This window comes from Bos indicus, chromosome 6 (genome assembly GCF_029378745.1).
Source record: "Bos indicus isolate NIAB-ARS_2022 breed Sahiwal x Tharparkar chromosome 6, NIAB-ARS_B.indTharparkar_mat_pri_1.0, whole genome shotgun sequence".
In the NCBI taxonomy this organism is placed as follows: Eukaryota; Metazoa; Chordata; class Mammalia; order Artiodactyla; family Bovidae; genus Bos; species Bos indicus.
In genome coordinates this window covers 63,956,218-63,978,322 of record NC_091765.1, presented here as the reverse complement: position 1 = coordinate 63,978,322, position 22,105 = coordinate 63,956,218, and the positions used below count along the sequence as shown (strand labels likewise).

The following is a 22,105-nucleotide window of genomic DNA, read 5'->3' as shown; positions in this document are numbered from 1 at the left end:
AGACTTGAGAAACATAAAAAAGAGAGATGGAAAACACAAACTAAATGTAATAGAAGCACTGAATATGAAATAGAAAAAATCAAAATAAGTAAAAGTAAAAGATCATCATATAGTCTAGTTGTTTTTAAACATGTCTGCTCATTAGAAACATGTGGATAGAGAACTGACTTATGGACATGGGGAGAGGGGAGGAGAGCGTGAGATGTATGGAGAGAGTAACATGGAAATTTACATTATATGTAAAAGAGATAGCCAATGGGAATTTGCTGTATGTCTCAGGGAACTCAAACACAGTCTCTGTATCAACCTAGAGGGGTGGGACAGGGAGGGAGATGGGAGGGAGGTTCAAGAGGGAGGGGACATATGTATACCTATGGCTGATACATGTTGATGTTTGACAGAAAATAACAAAATTCTGTAAAACAATTACCCTTCAACCAAAAATAAATAATTTAAAAAAAGAAACATGTGGAGCTTTGGAGGAAAAAAAGCAATACCTGGGCATTTGTATTCTTCAGAAAATTCCAAGATAATGCTGATATTCCTCTGAATTTTAAAATGTAAAGACAGATTTTTCCACTAAATGGTAGTTTTGGTGAAATAGAATTCTATTATTTTCTGTCAACCAACCATGACACAATGGTATTAAGTGAATAATAGTTAAATAATCACAATAGTAAAAGATGTTTATTAGTTTTCATAATTAATAGTCAGACAAAATGTAAAAGATAATTATAATTGCAAGCCATAATGGAAACATGCCTAAACTAACAATATAAAATAATTACATACAATTTGGGATAGTAAGTAGGATGATGTGGTAAGTGGAAGTGCACACATGCACGTGTTTTTATCTGCCCAACCAGTCTATGTCTTTTGATTGGTGCATTTAATCCATTTACATTTAAGGTAATTATTGATATATATGATCCTATTACCATTTTCTTAATTGTTTTTGGTTCATTTTGTTTAGGTCTTTTCCTTCTCTTGTGTTTCCTGCCTGAATAAAAACCCTTTAGCATTTGTGGTAAAGCTTTTAATTTCTCCATCAAATCTGAATAAGAGTCTTCCTAGACAGAGTATTCTTCCTAGATAGGTTGTAGGTTCTTGTCTTTGATCACTTTAAATATCTCATGCCATTCCATTCTGGCTTGTACTGTTTCTGTTCACAAATCAGCTGATAACCTAATGGGAGTTCCCTTGTATGTTGGCATTTTTCCCTTGTTGCTTTTAATGTTTTATCTTTGTCTTTAACTTTTGTCAGTTTGATTACTATCTGTTTTGGTGTATTCCTCCTTGTGTTTATCCTGCCTGGGACTCACTGTGCTTCCTGGATTAGATTGACTATTTCCTTCTCCATATTAGGGAAGTTTTCAGCTATTATCTCTTCAAATATTTTCTCAGATCCTTTATCTCTTCTCTTTCTGGGACCCCCTATAATGCAAATGTTAATGCATTTAATATTGTCCCAGAGGTCTTTTAGACTGTCTTCATTCCCCCCCCACTTCCCTGCTTTTTTTTTTTTCTATATTCTGTTCTGTGGCAGGCAGTGATTTCCACCATTCTGTCCTCCAGGTCACTTATCCACCCTTCTGCCTCAGTTATTCTGCTATTGATTCCTTCTAGTGTATTGTTCATCTCTGTCTATTCTTTACTTCTTCTAGGTCTTCGTTAAACATTTTTTACATCTTCTCCATTCTGTCTCCAAGATCTTAGATCATCTTCACTATCATTGCTCTGAATATTTTTTCTGGAAGGTTGCCTAGCTCCACTTCATTTAGTTGTATTTCTGAGATTTTATCTTTCTGAAATTTTATGTCCCTTCATCTAAGATTTATCTCTCATTTGTCATCCTGATTAACTCTCTATAATGTGTTTTTTGTTCTAGCCACTGTGGGATTGTGGTTCTTCTTGCTTCTTCTGTCTGCCCTCTGGTAGACAAAGTTAAGAGGGTGGTATAAGCTTCATGATGGGAAGTACTGCTGGTAGGAAAAACTAGGTCTTGTTCTGGTGGACAGGGCCTTGCTCGGTAAAACTTTAATCCAGTTATCTGCTGATGTGTGGGTGCTCCCTCCTTTTTAGTTGTTTGGCCTGAGGCAATAAAGCCCTAGGGTCTACAGGCCCTATGGTAGGGTTAATGGTGACATCCAAGAAGCTAGAGGACTTATACCAAGGTGTATCTTCCAAGGGCTGCTGCCAGTGCCCCCATCCCTGTGGTGAGCCCCTGCTGACCCACCCCTCCGCAGGAGACCCTCTAACACTAGCAGGTAGGTCTGGTTCAGTTTCCTATGGGGTCACTGCTCCTTTCCCCTGGGTCTTGGTACACACTAGATTTTGTTTATGCCCTCTAAGAGTGGGTGCTCTGATTCCCCCAGGCTTGTGAAAGTCCTATAATGAAATCCCACTGGCCTTCAAGATCATATTCCCTGAGGATTTCCAGTCCCTTTGCCAGATCCCCATGCTGGGAAGCCTGACATGGGGGCTAGAACCTACACAACAGTGGGAGAACTTCTTTGGTCTTACTGTTTTCCAGTTTGTAAGTTGCCCATGTGGCAGGTATGAGATTTGATTTTATCATCCTTGTGCCCCTCCTACCATCTCTTTGTGGCTTTTCTTTGTTTTTGAATGTGGGGTATCTTTTTCTGCTGGGTTCCAGCATCCTCCTGCAGATGGTTGTTCAACAACTAGTTGCGATTTTGGTGCTCTGGCAGGAGGAGATGAGCTCATGTCCTTCTACCCCACCACTGTAAACTGGAAGCCCCAAGAATTTGTCTTTAAATGTGGTCAAATTCTTAGGTGTACTAAGGGTTAGACTTCAACATATGGACCTTAACACTCACTTCAGCCCATAAGAAAAGAAATAATAAAAAATAACATGTAAACAATTTTATCATCAGTAAATTTTGTTTAAAAGTTATTGATATTATGGAGCATTTTAACATTCAGTTCAGTTCAGTTCAGTTCAGTTGCTCAGTCATGTCTGACTCTTTGCGACCCCATGAATCACAGCATGCCAGGCCTCCCTGTCCATCACCAACTCCTGGAGTTTACCCAAACTCATGTCCATTGAGTCAGTGATGCCATCCAGCCACGTCATCCTCTGTCGTCCCCTTCTCCTCTTGGCCCCAATCCCTCCCAGCATCAGAGTCTTTTCCAATGAGTCAACTCTTCGCGTGAGGTGGCCAAAGTATTGGAGTTTCAGCTTTAGCATCAGTCCTTCCAATGAACACCCATGACTGATCTCCTTTAGAATGGACTGGGTGAATCTTCTTGCAGTCCAAGGGACTCTCAAGAGTCTTCTCCAACACCACAGTTCGAAAGCATCAATTCTTTGGTGCTCAGCTTTCTTCACAGTCCAACTCTCACATCCGTATATGACCACTGGAAAAACCATAGCCTTGACTTGACAGACCTTTGTTGGCAAAGTAATGTCTCTACTTTTTAATATGCTATCTAGATTGGTCATAACTTTCCTTCCAAGGAGTAAGTGTCTTTTAATTTCATAGCTGCAGTCACCATCTTCAGTGATTTTGGAGCCCAGAAAAATAAAGTCTGATACTGTTTCTACTGTTTCCCCATCTATTTCCCATGAAGTGATGGGACCAGATGCCATGATCTTGCTTTTCTGAATGTTGAGCTTTAAACCAACTTTCTCACTCTCCTCTTTCACTTTCATCAAGAGGCTTTTGAGTTCCTCTTCACTTTCTGCCATAAGGGTGGTGTCATCTGCATATCTGAGGTTATTGATATTTCTCCCGGCAATCTTGATTCCAGCTTGTTCTTCTTCCAACCCTGCGTTTCTCATGATACACTCTGCATATAAGTTAAATAAGCAGAGTAACAATATACAGCCTTGAGGTACAACTTTTCCTGTCTGGAACCAGTCTGTTGTTCCATGTCGGGTTCTAACTGTTGCTTCCTGACCTGCATATAGGTTTCTCAAGAGGCAGGTCAGGTGGTCTGGTATTCCCATCTGTTTCAGAATTTTCCACAGTTTATTGTGATCCACACAGTCAAAGGCTTTGGCATAGCCAATAAAGCAGAAATAGATGTTTTTTCTGGAACTCTCTTGCTTTTTCAATGATCCAACAGATGTTGGCAATTTGATCTCTGGTTCCTCTGCCTTTTCTAATACCAGCTTGAACATCTGGAATTTCATGGTTTACGTATTGCTGAAGCCTGGCTTGGAGAATTTTGAGCATTATTTACTAGCATGTGAGATGAGTGCAACTGTGTGGTAGTTTGAGCATTCTTTGGCACTGTCTTTCTTTGGGATTGGAATGAAAACTGCCCTTTTCCAGTCCTGTGGCCACTGCTGAGTTTTCCAAATTTGCTGGCATATTGAGTGCAGCACTTTCACAGCATCATCTTTCAGGATTTGAAATAACTCAACTGGAATTCCATCACCTCCACTAGCTTGTTCATAGTGATGCTTTCTAAGGCCCACTTGACTTCACATTCCAGGATGTCTGGCTCTAGGTGAGTGATCACACCATTGTGATTATCTGGGTCATGAAGATCTTTTTTGTACACTTCTTCTGTGTATTCTTGCCACCTCTTCTGAATATCTTCTGCTTCTGTTAGGTCCATACCATTTCTGTACTTTATCAAGCCCATCTTTGCATGAAATATTCCCTTGGTATCTCTATTTATTTCTTGAAGAGATCTCTAGTCTTTCCCATTATGTTGTTTTCCTCTATTTCTTTGCACTGATCACTGAGGAAGGCTTTCTTATCTCTTCTTGCTATTCTTTGGAACTCTGCATTCAGATGCTTGTATCTTTCCTTTTCTCCTTTGCTTTTCACTTCTCTTCTTTTCACAGCTATTTGTAAGGCCTCCTCAGACAGCCATTTTGCTTTTTTGCATTTCTTTTCCATGGGGATGGTCTTGATCCCTGTCTCTTATACAATGTCACAAACCTCCATCCATAGTTCATCAGGCACTCTGTCTATCAGATCTAGTCCCTAAAAAATATTTCTCACTTCCATTGTATAATCATAAGGGGTTTGATTTAGGTCATATCTGAATGGTCTAGTGGTTTTCCCTACTTTCTTCAATTTAAGTCTGAATTTGGCAATAAGGAGTTCATGATCTGAACCACAGTCAGCTCCTAATCTTGTTTTTGCTGACTGTATAGAGCTTCTCCATCTTTGGCTGCAAAGAATATATCAATCTGATTTTGGTGTTGACCATCTGGTGATGTCCATGTATAGAGTCTTCTCTTGTGTTGTTGGAAGAGGGTGTTTGCTATGACCAGTGCATTTTCTTGGCAAAACTCTATTAGCCTTTGCCCTGCTTCATTCTGTATTCCTAGGCCAAATTTGCCTGTTACTCCAGATGTTTCTTGACTTCCTCCTTTAGCATTCCAATCCCCTATAATGAAAAGGACATCTTTTTTGGGTGTTAGTTCTAAAAGGTCTTGTAGGTCTTCATAGAACCATTCAGCTTCTTCAGCATTACTGGTTGGGGCATAGACTTGGATTAGTGTGATATTGAATGGTTTGCCTTGGAAACGAACAGAGATCATTCTGTCGTTTTTGAGATTGCATCCAAGTACTGCATTTTGGACTCTTTTGTTGACCTTATGGCTACTCCCTTTCTTTTAAGGGATTCCTGCCCATAGTAGTAGATATAAGGGTCATCTGAGTTAAATTCACCCATTCCAGTCCATTTTAGTTTGCTGATTCCTAAAATGTTGACGTTCACTCTTGCCATCTCCTGTTTGACCACTTTCAATTTGCCTTGATTCATGGACCTAACATTCCAGGTTCCTATGCAATATTGCTCTTTACAGCATCGGACCTTGCTTCTATCACCAGTCACATCCACAACTGGGTGCTGTTTTTGCTTTGGCTCCATTCCTTCATTCTTTTTGCAGTTAACAGTAGGTATTACAATGTTTCTACCAAGTGTGCTGTCATTCTAGTCAGAATCACATAACTCACAAAGTCAGCAGGGTGTTCTCCAAAGGAAAAACTAGGTTCTGACAGGAAAGAAAAATGAACCTGGATACTGGGGAGCAATAAATGCCCATTACAAGAATTAGGAATAAAGGATAAAGCCCAAGAAAGTGCATTCCTAAGTGCACAAATGCCAAGAAAAATAGATCTTTATTCCTGAAGGGAATTAACCTTTCTGTGACTACATTTGTCTTAGAAAATCACATTAGCATCTAGCTATCATCTGCTTAATTTTCTGCTTCTCTGACATCTCTTATTCTTTCTTTGTGAATCATTACTTGCTTATTAATTTTCCCATTCTAATTGTTTTGATTCTTAATATTAGTTTTAGATTTATTAAATGCTTAAAATAAATATTCATTTATTTGAAAGGGAGTTAGTTATGTTTGGAACAGTATCTTTTCCAAAATTTTGTGATTATTTCTCTTTGACAGTTGTGGAACATTTTCTTTCTTGCTCCCAAGGAAAAAAGTTATCACATTAAAGAGAAGAAGAAGAATAAACTCTTTTAAAGTTATACTAGGAAGATGAAAAAATATACAACTGTTCAAAAAAAAGTTTAAGACTCTACTGAAAAGAATCTCTGTAGATTGCAGTAGATTTAAACTTACAATCAAATGTGTGAGCAGAAATTATTGTTGTTGCTGACAAGTGTAATCATAATAATCATAACTAATAATATTTATTGAGTGTTTGCAACTTGCCCCGGCCTGTGTTAACTGTTCCTATTCAAAATTCTATTTAATCCTCACATTTTATACACATTTATATATACATGTACATATATGCTATATTTACCTTGATTTAGGTATATTACGAAGTTTAAGTATATTATGGAACACAGAGAAAAATAAAATTAAGTTGATGAGATCAAGATAAACTACATACTACCTAAGAGATAGGTAAAAATTTTATTTTTGTTTTATGCATGAGGGAGCTGAGGATCCTTGCAGTTAGATAACTTGTGGCAGAATATATGTAATTCCTAGGAAATTTTTCTATAAAAATTAATTATATCAGTAGGGTAAATTTATATTGTATAAAAATTTATTACATTTTGAAATTATTATTATAATAATGTACTAATTAACTACCACTCATATTAATTTTCACAATTTCAGGTGTATATTATGTTTTTGCTAACATTTACTTGCTATCAAACTGAAAACTTGTAAGTGTTCAGTAATAATTCTGCTAGATTCCGATTTTTCTTCTAAAACAAAAGTGGAAGCTAATAAGAAATAGCCAGATTAAAAGTCAAGGATAATTATGTTCATATTAATGAAAGAAAACACTGTAATTTTCTTTTCGTGTCATGGGACATGTTGAACTCCTTAAAACTCATTCAGTGAAGCAGAATTTTATGCCCACTTTCATGTGACTGTGGCTCATAAAATAGAAGCAGCCTGGTCTTTAAAGGGCAGATGATCTTGAACAAATCTTATATGGTATTAGCAAAAGGAGCACGTACAGAACACTGAGCAAAATGTATTTTTAAAAAATTAATGGAACACAACATGTATTTTTTCTGCCTTAATAAGAGTAGTAATTTATAGTATAAATACATTAAACTGAAATATAGACTGCCAAAATAATTACCTGATAAACACTGATAAAAAAACAACCCATTTCTCTGTCAGCAGAGGTAGAAAATTATGACATATCCCTTGGCTCATTAGAAGCTCTGTTTAGCTGAAAAATATTTGCTGGAGGTTGTAAATAAATATTGTTTAATATTTCCAAACAGATACACCCTAATATCGGCACTTTAGATAATCATAAGTAGTCTTTTAAGAGATGAAAAGTAATGAAAGGAAATGGGGTTGAGACAACTGATTTTCCACGTTTGATCTGTTACATATTAAATGTGTGACTGTGCAGAAGTCACTTAACCTCTTGGAGCCTCTATTTTTATATTGAAAAATTGCAGTAATGAATGACATAATCATATGTTATGCTTAGATTTACACAATTGAAACACTGGTTTCTGAGTAAGCTAAATTAATAGTAGTGATCATTCATCCATCTATGTAAACTTTCATCCTTTAACATAAATATGTATGCATAATTGTCAGATAGAGGGCAACTTGTTTCAGATATAGCTGTTGACCAACTCACAGTCTTTTGACATTTGACAGATCACCAGAGAGATTAAGAAATTACAGATGGAAATTCTTCTTATTCCCACTGTGAGTTGCAGTCAGCAACCACAAAAGAAACTTTGTCCCTATTTGGCAAGTTACTGTGCCATTAATGGTACGACTTTTACAGTCTTGATTATGTAAACATGTATGACCACCTACTGGATCTGCTACTTTAAAAGGAGTATTTCACTTTATTGAATAGAAGTCTAAGTGGGAGAACAGAGGAGTATACATTGCGGTGATGACAGTTGAGATGGAGAGAATTAGTTAGTTGGAGATATGTTTTAGAGATAGAATCTATACAATTCACCAAAGGATTAGATAATTTCTGATTCGAATGAGTGGCTTGTGATACCATCTCCCGAAATGGAGAAAAGAGTGTTGGGTTGGAGAAGGTAGAAGGTAAAAGAAAAGTTTGGATTATGTTAAATTTTGAATTGTCTATATGATATGAAATAGTTTGAAGCTGAGAAGATAGGCAAGGGCTGCATATGTGACATGAGGAACTCTCTCTATACAGATGGTTTATCAAGCCAGGGGAGTGGATGAGATCACCTTAGAAGAAAGTTTAGAGAGAGGACAGAGAAAAGGGAGGAAAGATAAAGGGAAGGAGAAGGGGAAAGGAACAGAAACTGGCTGTGAATAGAATGTGGTGCTCTTTACATCAGGTGAGAATCCTTATTCATATTATCCAGCTTTTTTGATCATTCAGAACCCAGAAATAAGTATATGAACTAATTATAATATCAATTTCAACTCTGTCCTTCAACATAAGTAAGTGTTAGTTGCTCAGTCGTGCCCGACTCTTTGCAACCCCATAGACTGCAGCCCACCAGGCTCCTCTGTCCATGAGATTTTCCAGGCAAGGATACTGGAGTGGGTTGCCATTTCCTTCTCCAAGGGATCTTCCCAACCCAGGGATTGAACCCGGGTCTCCTGCGCTGCAGGCAGATTCTTTACTGACTGAGCTACAAGGGAACATTATAACAATTGGATGATTCATTAATGGAAAAAGATTTAAATGCATGTTTTATATACATATGGTGTTACATGTATAAGAGTAGTTTCAAAGTATTTTGATATGTGTATTAAAGGGGGTGACAGAGGATGAGTTGGTTGGATGGCATCACCAACTCAATGAGCATCAGTTTGAGCAAACTCCAGGAGACAGTGAAGGACAGGAAGCCTGGTGTGCTCCTGTCCATGGGGTCACAGAGTCAAAAGTGACTGAGCAACTGAATGACAGCAAAAGTCACTTGTCAGGAGTGTGAAGTCATTGGTCTTCAATGTTTCATACCTTATAGCTCTCTTGAGGTTTAGATTAATTTCATTTTTATATGCCATTTCAGTTCACATTTTTTCTGCAATTCATCTAATCAAGCTGGTTTCCATAAATTAAAAAAACTAAGTTGAAAAATACAAAACCACAAAGTAAGTTTAAAATCCAACTAAGTGAACTAAGATTGAAAATATTATTATCTTTGGCAAACATTTCAGTGACTTTATATATCAAAAGAAAGAGTGTACTCTGAGTCCTTGCTGTTATAGGAAGGGATCTAGCTTCTCACATAAAAGCCTTTGAAAGAAGAAATAGAAAGTATGATAATCTAAATTTGGCTACTATATAACGATCTGGCCTTTTTCCATAAACTTGATCCTTAAAACTGGGAAGTCATTAGGATTCTATAAATTATCTTCAATAATTATCCCTCTCTTCTCCCTCTTGAAAGTAAAAGTTAAAGTCATTTAGTCATGTCAGACTCTTTGCAACCCCATGGACTATACAGTCCATGGATTCTCCAGGCCAGAATACTTGAGTGGATAGCCTTTCCCATCTCCAGGGGATTTTCCAAACCCAGGGATTGAACCCAGGTCTCCCGTATTGCAGGTGGATTCTTTACCAGCTGAGCCACAAGGGAAGCCCAAGAATACTGGAGTGGGTAGCCTATCCCTTCTCTAGTGGATCTTCCTGACCCAGGAGTTGAACTGGGGTCTCCTGCATTGCAGGCAGATTCTTTACCAACTGAGCTATCAGGGAAGCCCAAGATGGAAAGGGGCAGTTTGTCTTATTTTTTTAAAGGTCCATCTAGTCAAAGCTATGGTTTTTCCAGTAGTCATGTATGGATGTGAGAGTTGGACTATAAAGAAAGCTGAGTGCCAAAGAATTGATGCTGTTGAACTGTGGTGTTAGAGAAGACTCTTGAGAGTTCCTTGGACTGCAAGGAGATACCAGTCCATCCTAAAGGAAATCAGTCCTGAATATTCATTTGAAGGACTGATGCTGAAGCTGAAACTCCAATACTTTGGCCCCCTGATGCGAAGAATGGACTCATTGGAAAAGACCCTGATGCCAGGAAAGATTGAAGGTGGGATGAGAAGGGGACAACAGAGAATGAGATGGTTGGATGGCATCACTGACTCAGTGGACATAAGTTTGAGTAAGCTCCGGGAGTTGGTGATAGACAGGGAAGCCTGGTGTGCTGCAGTCCACGGGGTCACAAAGAGTCGGACGTGACTGAGTGACTGAACTGAACTGAACTGAGTCACTCGGTCATGCCTGACTCTGTGACCTCATGAACTGTAGCATACTAGGCTCCTCCCTCTATGGATTTCCCAGGCAAGAATACTAGAGTGGTTTGCCATTCCCTTCTCCAGGGGATCTTCCCCACCCAGGAATCAAACCCAAGTCTCCTGAATTTTAGGCAGATTCTTTACCAGCTGAGCCACCAGGGAAGCCTCTTAGCCAACAGAAACTAAACCCTATAAAAATCTTCTTCCCATATATCTTTTGTACCTGGTTGGTCCTCCTCACCTGCATTGGACCTTTCCCAGTTCAGACAGCTTCACATCATTTCACTGGAATGAACTGTCTTCTTACTTCAGCACTGGTCTGGTCCTGATCCCTTCAATTCATTTTTCCCTCAGCTGCCGAGACTTTTCTACCAGTTCTCCCACTTCCACTGCTACCCTAGTCCAAGCTACCTTTACATCATGCATTTGTTACTGGCACAACATCCTCCTAATGAGTTTCCCTTTTCAATTTCTGCATAAGATTGATCATACCCCATGCTTAAAACCCTGCAGTGGCATCTTATTTCAATTATTATAAAATCTACACTCCTTGCCAAGGCTTTTATGATCTGGCCTCTACCTCTACCTTTAAACTCATCATCTTATGATTCAAAACCATAACCACATGGCTTTTTTTTTCTAAGCTATAAACTGCCAATTCCTTGCCACCACAGAGTGTTTGCTTTATACCCTATTCACATAGTCTTTCAAATGGCTTCTTTTCATCAACCAGGTCTCAATTCAAATGACTTTCTTAAGAGGACTTCACTGAATACCCTAATTTTCTCCCCTTTGAGTTCTCCATCTTAAGAGTTTATGCTCACTTCTTGATAGATTTTGGCTAATTCCTGACCTTGTTTTGGATAAATTGTGAGTTCTGGAGTTAGTCTACCAGGTTGCGAATAGTGGCTTTTTGCTACCTACTAGCTTCCATCTGGGCAAGTTATTTAACCTGCACTTATTTTTCTGTAAAATGGAATAATCATATTTTATAAGGTTGATGCAAAAGTTCAATGACTTAAACCTTAAATTCATAGAACTGTACCAGGCTAGTCATTGTTTTCTGTTGTAGATACAGTAGGATTGATATTAAAATATGTCTCTTGAAGTACAAGTCTACTTCTTGAAGTACAAGTCTATTTCTACTTCTTAATTTGTCTACTTCTATAACTTCAAATCTAGAACACAGTCTGGTATTCAATAGATCCTCAAAAAAAAAAAAAAAAAAAGCATGATTTATTGTTACCTGACTAGTGACCTGGCAAAAGACAGCTCTGATTAAAGATTTTCAAAATCCAAATATTTTTAAACAGTGTGGAGAAATTTACTTTACTATCTGCCATTAGTTTCATGCTAAAGCTGAAACTCCAGTACTTTGGCCACTTCATGCGAAGAGTTGACTCATTGGAAAAGACTCTGATGCTGGGAGGGATTGGGGGCAGGAGGAGAAGGGGACGACAGAGGATGAGATGGCTGGATGGCATCACTGACTCGATGAATGTGAGTCTGAGTGAACTCCGGGAGTTGGTGATGGACAGGGAGGCCTGGCGTGCTGCAATTCATGGGGCCGCAAAGAGTTGGACATGACTGAGTGACTGATCTGATCTGATCTGCCATTGGCTCTAGCAGAAATTTCCAAAGTGCAATGTAACCTTGAACAGCAGATTTCAGTTACTGAGAGCTAGATACTTGAGAAATCTCAAGTACTATAAAGAAGAATCAGTAAGAAGCAGATCACAGGGGAACTTGACCTCCAGCCTTGATACTGATATTAGTGATGAAACCACCAGATCCAGATAGAAATTGCCTCCTTGAAGTAATCCTTGAATGTAAAGGGAACCAACTCAGGCAGTCTCCTGGAAGAAATGGATCTGGTGGTAAATTATTTGGCCCCAATTCCAACAAGTTATAGAGGGTAAGTTTCTACACAGCACCATATAATTCTTGGAACATCATCTGGGTGTCCTACAATTCAACTCAATTCTTAAGAATCCTAATAGACTATTGGCTTCCTTCTCTCCTCCCATCAGATACCAGTATCAAGTCCAGGTTGTTACTCGTACTTCTGACCTATAAATTGGTACTTCTGACCTATAAATTGGCTATAAATTGGTGGTTCCCAGGATTGCTTCCTTCAGTTCAGTTCAGTTCAGTTCAGTCGCTCAGTCGTGTCCAACTCTTTGCGACCCCATGAATTGCAGCACGCCAGGCTTCCCTGTCCATCATCAACTCCCGGAGTTCACTCAGACTCACGTCCATCGAGTTGGTGATGCCATCCAGCCATCTCATCCTCTGTCGTCCCCCTCTCCTCCTGCCCCCAATCTCTCCCAGCATCAGAGTCTTCCAATGAGTCAACTCTTCGCATGAGGTGGCCAAAGTAGTGGAGTTTCAGCTTCAGCATCAGTCCTTCCAATGAACACCCAGGACTGATCTCCTTTAGAATCGGTTTATTTGCTAGAGAGGTTCGCAGAGAAACAATATACTTACTGGATCACTGGTTTATTATAGAAGGATATAACTCAGAAAGAGCCAGATGGAAGAAATGCATAGGGCAAGAGAGTGGGGAAGGGAGAGAAGCTTCCATGCCCTGTCTATGAGGGTGCCATTCTCCCAGCACATCCACCTTCTGGGTTTGCCAATCCAGAAGCTCTCCAAACCCTATCCTTTTGAGGCTTTATAAAGGTTTCAGTAATCAGCATAATTGGTTGTCATTGACCTGCTGCTGCTGCTGCTAAGTCGCTTCAGTTGTGTCCGACTCTGTGCAACCCCACAGACGGCAGCCCACCAGGTTTCTCTGTCCCTGGAATTCTCCAGGCAAGAATACTGGAGTGGGTTGCCATTGCCTTCTCCTGTCATTGACCACAGGCAATTAATTCAACATCCCAGCCCTCTTCCCTCCTCAGAGATTGAGAATGGGGTTGAATGTTCCAACCCTCTATTCACGTTATTGGCTCCATTGTCAACCAGCCCCCATCATTAGACGAGGTCCCCAAATCACCTGATTAACATACCAAGAGACACCTCTGTCACTCTCAACACTTAGGAAATTCCAAGGGTTTTAGGAGCCATGAGTCAGGAACCATGGACAAAGACCAAATATAATGAGAAACATATTTTGGTCAACTAAATTACCAGATATATATTTTCCTTATAAAACACAATATCATAGATGTCTTTCAGTGATCAAGATTGGCTTAAAAATGGGGCAGAATATGCCCTATGAATGAGGAGTGCTCTAGATCATATTAGTATATCTATCTTGGGCTGTGATGGAGAAGTAAGAAGCAGGGTAAAAATCAGACATAGACCATGGGGAGTCTTTCTCAGTGTTGTTGGTTGAATGGTTCAGTGTTGGTTAAATTGAATGGTTCAGATTTGGATAAAATTGATCACACATTTTCAGATTTTTGCTAAGATTGTTATGTTAAGTTCATGTACCATATGTTGATTTTTACCACTTTATTAGAAAATCTTGTGAAGGCTGAATATATTCTTCTAGGCTAAGAAGGAGAGGAAGTGTTAGGCCTCTTTATTGTTAGCCTCAAATAAATGATTTTAAATTAGAGTTCAATGGTACATTAGTCACACAAGGAAGCTGAATCTACCATTTACTTTATCAAATTGTCTCTACACCATTCACTGTGTTTGTACACTGTAACAAGTGTTATAAAATACTGTGTTTGGCTTTTGGCAGGTTTTTTTTTTTTTTTTTTTGGCTGTAGCATCTGTTCAGAGTGTCAGAGTACAAATTTAGAAGCTTATATATAGACTCAGCAGGTCATCTTTTCATGAGCTGATTTGTTAAAAATTTCTCAAGTAAAGCTACTATTTGTTGGAGGATCTTTCAACATAAAATAATATAAAGGTATGTGTCTGATCCTTCTAAAGAATTTGGCACTTAAACAAAATACAAATCTAGGTTATATGAGGACTGCAAAACCAATAATCATATTAACATAAAGCTTTGCATGTTCTGAAAACATAGTGTGCTTTCAGTAAAATTATTGCCTATGCTTTATAATAACATATTTTCATTGACTGAAAAAGTTATGCTCTTAAATTCTAAATTTTTTAAATTGCAAGTTATTAAAAGATTTTACACTCTCCTAGTCCTGATTTTAGTTTACATAATTTATAGCTACTTTTATACATATTACTAATGAAAAATCTTGATTTATTATATCAAATGTATGAGTCTAATTTTAGAGTAGCTTTTTGCATTTTTACTGAGCTGAAAAGTGATATATTTGACAATTGTTACTTGAATATTTCTGATTAATGAGACCCTTAGAGCTCAAGCTGTTTATGCAATTTCATTTGAAATGTATTATAAGTAGTATACCATAGATTATTATATGAACTACTCCTAGTGATTTTCAAATTCTTCTTTTGAAATAGAAAGCTTTTCAAAGGAAAATAAGGGTTAAAATGTTGAGTTGAAAAGATTTTTTACTCCATTTCTCTAATTTTCATCCAAAGAGACACTATTACCCACTTTGCTATTACTTTCTTCCCCAACTTTTTCTCCTGTCAAGTCTTTGTTTTTCCCTCTGGTATTCTAGCCCTTAGGTCTCAATCAAGACTATATGCACTGCTCTTCATTCCCAGTAGTGAGTAGAAACTATGCAGAGAGTGTATGGAAACAGGCTCTTTTCCTATAGCCAAATCAAGCCTTTCTTCCTCTGACTCAGCAGAAGCCCTGGTGCAGCAGACAGGGCAAGAGAAAAGGAAAATGTTCCAAACACCATTTAAGAATTAGAAAGTAGAACTGGAAGATTAGTTTTGAGGGTTTTATCTTTGTTTTGGGGAGTAGAGAGGCTATTAGCACACTTTAAAACTCTATGAATAAATCAAGCTTATATATTATTATCAGCCATTTACTTCCTGGCTTTGCAAAGAGTACAGATAGATGATGCACATACACACACACACACACACACACACACATGCTATTCAGTTCAGTTCAGTTCAGTTCAGTTGCTCAGCTGTGTCTGACTCTTTGCGACCCCATGAATCACAGCACGCCAGGCCTCCCTATCTATTACCAACTCCCGGAGTTCACTCAGACTCACGTCCATCGAGTCAGCAATTCCATCCAGCCATCTCATCCTCTGTTGTCCCCTTCTCCTCTTGCCCCCAATCCCTCCCAGCATCAGAGTCATTTCCAATGAGTCAACTCTTTGCATGAGGTGGCCAAAGTATTGGAGTTTCAGCTTCAGCATCAGCCCTTCCAATGAACACCCAGGACTGATCTCCTTTAGGATGGACTCGTTGGATCTCCTTGCAGTCCAAGGGACTCTCAAGAGTCTTCTCCAACACCACAGTTAAAAAGCATCAATTCTTTGGTGCTCAGCTTTCTTCACAGTCCAACTCTCAGTGCAAAAGTAATTGCAGTTTTGCACTGTTGAACTTTGCTGTTTGATATTGGAATACATTCTTAAGTGTGATTATGTTATACATTACTTTAACGTGCATTTATTGCTTTATGTTTTTTTGCTAACGACATTACTTTCTGTGTATTTTATATATATACAAATTGGGCTACAAAGTTTTGCCTCATCCTCTATATTCACTTGATCTCTTGCCAACCGACTACCACTTCTTCAAGTATTTCAGCAACTTTGCATGGAAAACTGGACAAGGAAATGGCAACCCACTCCAGTATTCTTGCCTGGAGAATCCCAGGGACAGAGGAGCCTGGTGGGCCAACGTCTATGGGGTTGCACAGAGTCGGACATGACTGAAGAGGCTTAACAGCAGCAGAAGCAGCGTGGAAAATACTTCCACAACTAACAAGGGGCAGAAAATGCTTTCCAAGAGTTCATTGAAACCAGAAGCACAGATTTTTACACTACAAGAATAAACCAACTTATTTCTTGTTGGCAAAAATGTGTTGATTATAATGGTTCCTATTTTAATTAATAAAGATATGTTTGAGCCTAGTTATAATGATTTCAAATTCAAAGTCTGAAACTGCAATTACATTTCTCCCAACCTGAAGTGAAGTAAAAGTAGCTCAGTTGTGTCACACTCTGCTACCCCATGGATAGTCCATGGAATTCTCTAGGCCAGAATACTGGAGTGGATAGCCATTCCCTTCTCCAGGGGATCTTCCCAACCAGGGATTGAACTGAGGTCTCCCACATTGCAGGCAAATTCTTGACCAGCTTAGCCACCAGGGAAGCCCTTGCCCCAACCTAAGTATGTATAATGTGTGTATATATATATATATGTATGTGTATATATCTGTGTGTATATATACATATATACACACACACATATATATATGATACATATTTTCTTGTGCTCAAAAATCACTGCAGATAGTGACTGCTGCCATGAAATTAAAAGGTGCTTGCTACTTAGAAAGAAAGTTATGACAAGCCTAGACAGCATATGAAAAAGCAGAGACATTACTTTGCCGATAAAGGTCTGTATAGTCAAAGCTATGGCTTGTCCCATAGTCATGTATGGATGTGAGAGTTGGACTATAAAGAAGGCTGAGTGCCCAAGAACTGATGCCTGTTGCAGGAGACTCTTGAGAGTCCCTTGGACTGCAAGAGAATCAAACCAGTCAATCCTAAAGTAAATCAGTCCTGAATATTCATTGAAAGAGCTGATGCTGAAGCTCCAATACTTTGGCCACCTGATGTGAAGAGCCTATTCATTAGAAAAGACCCTAATTCTGGGAAATATTGAAGGCAGGAGAAGGAGATGACAGAGTACAATATAGTTTGATGGCATCACCAACTCAGTGGACATGAGTTTGAGCAAGCTCTGGGAGATGATGAAGGACAGGGAGGCCTGGAGTGCTGCAGTCCATGAGGTCACAAAGAGTCGGACATGGCTGAGGGACTGAAAAACAACAAATATATATATGTGTGTGTATATATATATATATATATATATATATGGATATGTATGTGTATAGCTATCTATATATGTGTTTTTAAAGTGAGGAAATAACATTATTTAAGGGAAAATCTTCAAGATGTATACCAACTTTTAAACTTTTTCTCTTATACTGCTGAGAACAAGGTATTAGGTGAAGATTTTTTTTTTCTCAGATAATTAAAATCAATTTTGGAGAAGGAAATGGCAGTCCTCTCCAGTACTCTTGCCTGCAGAATCCCATGGACAGAGATGACTGGTGGGCTATGGTCCATAGGTTCACAAAGAGTCAAAAACAACTGAAGTGACTTTGCACACACACAGGCAAAGTCAATTTAGTTACAGTCCTGCTTAGTGAAAACTTCAGAAAAGTTAATTGAAGGTATACAGGTTTTGTAAATGGCTTTCTAACATACATTTCCATACCCTTCCCCCATTCAGAGAATATCTTGTTTTCTAATAGGAATCCAGCCATAATCATATTGTCTATTAATCCTGTAAATACCTCAAAAGAAATTTTATTGATTCCTAATCTCCATTTTTCACTCATATTTTTCAGGATGTCAAACTTGGGACAATTTGACTCTGACTTTTACCAATCTAATTACACCATTGATAATCAGGAGCAGACTTGTAATGATTCTAATGCCTGTGGAAATCTTTATGGATCTAGAAAGTAAGTACTTGACATGGAGAAAATATGTTCTCATTTTTAAAAGTCATAATATTTTGACATGGGGTTTCAGGTAGGGTGGTTTCCTTGGGGGAAGATAAACCTCTCCCCATTATTTCTCAGTAAAATGTCCAAGAAGAAATGTCAGGAAAGGGCAGGGAAATGCATTCAGTTCTCCATGAATGCCTTTATTGCTGCAGGCCCATTTATAGGTGAAGGGCTTGTCTCCTCTTTTCAAAATATCACTTAACAGGGAGTGTGAATACAGGCTCTGGGCAAACAAAACATTTTCTTTTTACCTGATATTTTCCAGGACACCCTTCAAGAAACAGCTTTTATTCAATTTAATAAATATTTATTTAGTGCCTGCTTGTGTGTCAGGAATTAAGGAAGGTGCTACAAACCCAAAGATAAAGAAAAAATCCATAATCTTTTCCCTCAAAATATTTAAAAATTTATGTTGAAGGGTACGATTAAATATGCTATTATAATGCAATGTGGCAATTCCTAAATGAAATCTAGATATATGTAATTCAGGATGTGTTAGCTATTTAAGTTGATAGTTCAATGTGAGTTGAAAATTAAAGATGATTAAGAATTTAGTATTTATCCTTTACTAATGCCCCAAATAGGGCAGGTAGGATTAGAAGAATTTGGTTTAAGTTCTGTCTCTAGCATTCATTTTTTGTTGCATTAAGAAAGACAACTTCCCTGACTGTCTTAAACTGAGAAATAAGGATATTAATAATGAGTTAATAATAAGTTAATTCTCTACCTCATGAGAATTATCTGAAAAGCAATTTTGATAATGTGTAGGAAAGTGTTGCTGCTAAGTCGCTTCAGTCGTGTCCGACTCTGTGCGACCCCATAGACGGCAGCCCACCAGGCGCCCCTGTCCCTGGGATTCTCCAGGCAAGAACACTGGAGTGGGTTGCCATTTCCTTCTCCAATGCATGAAAGTGAAAAGTGGAAGTGAAGTCGCTCAGTCATGCTCGAGTCTTAGTGACCGCATGCACTGGAAAGTGTATGTGAAGGTAAAACCATTATAGAAATGTTATTTTTTCATATAACTATAGTTTGTAGAGGCAATGGACACTTTGTTGCCAAGTCACTTAGACATTGTATTTGGTTATACAGTTGCTTCTTTAAATATTCTTCTTTAAATAAACTTCTAACCCATAGTTATATGGGTCTAGATTAGTGAAAGGTAAGAAGGAATACAGAGAAATTAGAGAACTTTTCCAAGGTCATATAGCCAGTAAAAAATGAGGTTAGCCTACTAGCCCTAGGGTACAGGATTAGACCCAGAACTAAGGTAGTCATATAATTTATTGTAAAATCAAGACATTTTGAGAGTAAAATCTGTGTTATTGGTAACAATGTTGATACAATAAGAATAAACTGGATCATCTTAGGAAAACTGGGATGTGTGTTTCTTATGCCATTCCAACAAGTTTAGGGCAAAAAACTTAATAGCAAACATTTCAAATGTATTAATTCTTTTTTTTTTTTTTTTTTTTTCTGCACAAAAGGTTTCTTTTTATTCATTAACATAGGCAAAGTTATTTAAGTCAATAAATTTTTAAGGATTTTTCACACGTCCTGATTCTTTCCACTGCCAATCACCATAGCTCCTCCAGGGTTGTCATCTTCAAGGTAGCCCTTTCAAAAAGTTCTGCTCAATCCACAGCTGTGATGCCTGCCACGTTGTTTTAGTTGGGCCTCTTAGATCTTCAGTGGAGTTCACTTCAAAGTTTGCCACCTGTAATCTTCAAAGACCCAATTTCCTCAAGCAGTTTACTGTAGGATCCTGTTTAGGGTCAGGAGATGGGATCTGTCTAGTTCTTAATGACAACCATAGGAAAAAAAAGTATTAGTTACTGTTGAAGATTCTGTCAAACTGACCAGTATAAGAAACTAAAAGGATACTTGTATCAGTAGAAATACCAGGTCTAATATGCACAAAGCAAAAAAACCAACGATGCCAGATACTGAATTTATATCGCACTGTCTTTTGAACAGCCAGCAGGAACAAACTGCTGAATGCAGATACCATGCAGTGCTCAAATGTATTAATTCTTGAAGTGTATTTTTCACACAGAGATAAGTACCTTGAAAACTTAAGAATAAAGAGAAAAAATAAAACAATAAATATAACTGGCAGTGGTGACTCTTCTGTTCCAACTACACCCTGGACAATCTTGACATTGTTTTCATGGGCTGATGACTCCTACAGACACAGGCAGATACGTGCTGTTTTCACAAGCTGTGTCCTAAGGGCTGATGCTGAACTGCTGCTGTAAAGCGATAGGGAAAACCATTGGTCCATAAGGTTTTTTTAAAATGGTTATTAAAGTTAAATATTTGGAATTTTAACCCTTTTATGCCCCTAGTCTGTGTTGTCTAGCGTTAGTCAAGCTGCCATAAGAATTTCTTAGAATGAAAAAAATCCATATATCTATCTATGAAAGTGAAAGTGTTAGTCGCTCTGTCACGTCCCACTCTTTGCGACCCTATGGATGTTAGCCCGCCAGGCTCCTCTGTCCATGGGATTTTTCAGGCAAGAATACTGGAGTGGGTTGCCATGCCCTCCTCCAGGGGATCTTCCTGACCTAGGGATCAAACCCAGGTCTCCTGCATTGAGGCAGATCCTTTACAGTTCGAGCCATCATATCTGAATATTACCAGGCAAATTAAATATATTTAAAATATTTATAAGAAAAATAAGGGAGAAGGAATAGGCTGTCTAGAATTGGCTCATTGCAGAATTCAACAACAGGAAAAGAACTTTATTTCTTTTATGATTTACAATTTGCAGTCAGGAAAAAACAGAAAAGTATGTGATGGCATGGGAAGTAGTTTGAGCATGAAGGTATTACAAGAGGGTAGCTCAAAATATATAATCCACACGAGAGCTATCTAACAGAATTTTTCAGCTCTGTGCTCCTGTTTTATTGAAAGAATCCAGTCACCTGCTGTTTCTTTTCTCTTGTCTCCAGATGGAATAAGCACCTGGGTAGGGTCTGCAATCTACGTTTTCAGACTAAACAAAGCTAAAATGTCTGATAAAATAGAGACAAAGCTCTCTCCTTAACCAGGGACTCAAACTAGAGCCTTCTCTTCTACTCTACCCCACCCTGTTGTTTTTTTTTTTCCATTTGATTGCCCATATCAACAGAAGTTGAGGTAACAAGAAGATGAAAATTAATATAACCAAGTGAGGACAAGTTATGATTACATTATCAAGTTGATGCCTGCTTATGCTTATGCCTACTTATGCTTTAAATGCTTAGCCTACTTCAGTTGCTTAGCATTTAAATCCAAGTTCTGATTTGAATTGTGGCAACCCTAAATTCCAACCCATGCTTCAAGTCTCAGGAATTAGAAAAGGGTGTATTAACTGTGGTACTTTTATGAGGTACATAAAACATGGAGTCAGGTCAGTGACTTACTGGTTTGCATCAAATGACTTGATATTTGATCTTTTATTCATACAGTGAATAGTTCAATTAAAATATATCCCAAATCAGAACAAGATGCTGACCATACTGGCTAAAGACATAGGAATCCAGTAGCAGGTTATAATCAATATGTCTATTTTTCTCATTCTGCCCCCTGCCCCATCCTCTCCTCCCCAATATGAAATCACATCCAAAAAACAACTTATTCTGCTCAATAAATGGCATTGTGATCTGAAGCTGGTTGAATGTGTTTATTATGAATAAATATATTTGTATAAAGTTTTCCTAGTTTAATGTGGAGGTTTCTCATTAAAGAGCTTAACTGTCCAGTCATTCAGATAGGCATTATTTTCAATGCTTGTAGCCAATTATCTAGGCTGTATTTTCTCACTGTAGTTTTCCAGT

General features: G+C 38.2%; 1 protein-coding gene and 1 non-coding gene across 3 annotated transcripts in view; one reads left to right on the top strand and one right to left on the bottom strand.

Moving 5' to 3' along the window:
- Positions 1-14,411: 14,411 nt before the first annotated feature.
- The window catches only part of YIPF7 (Yip1 domain family member 7), a 34,367-nt gene continuing 26,673 nt past the window's right edge, over positions 14,412-22,105 (top strand). For both annotated transcript variants that reach the window (XM_070791378.1, XM_070791379.1), the window contains exons 1-2: positions 14,412-14,540; positions 18,126-18,242. In XM_070791378.1, coding sequence (XP_070647479.1) covers positions 18,127-18,242 — 116 coding nt within the window. In that variant the 5' untranslated portion in view covers positions 14,412-14,540; position 18,126. The remainder of the gene's footprint in view (positions 14,541-18,125; positions 18,243-22,105) is intronic.
- LOC139183728 (small nucleolar RNA SNORA8) lies at positions 20,167-20,303 on the bottom strand. The gene has a single exon (XR_011567349.1). It is a non-coding gene; the product is annotated as a small nucleolar RNA SNORA8 (small nucleolar RNA).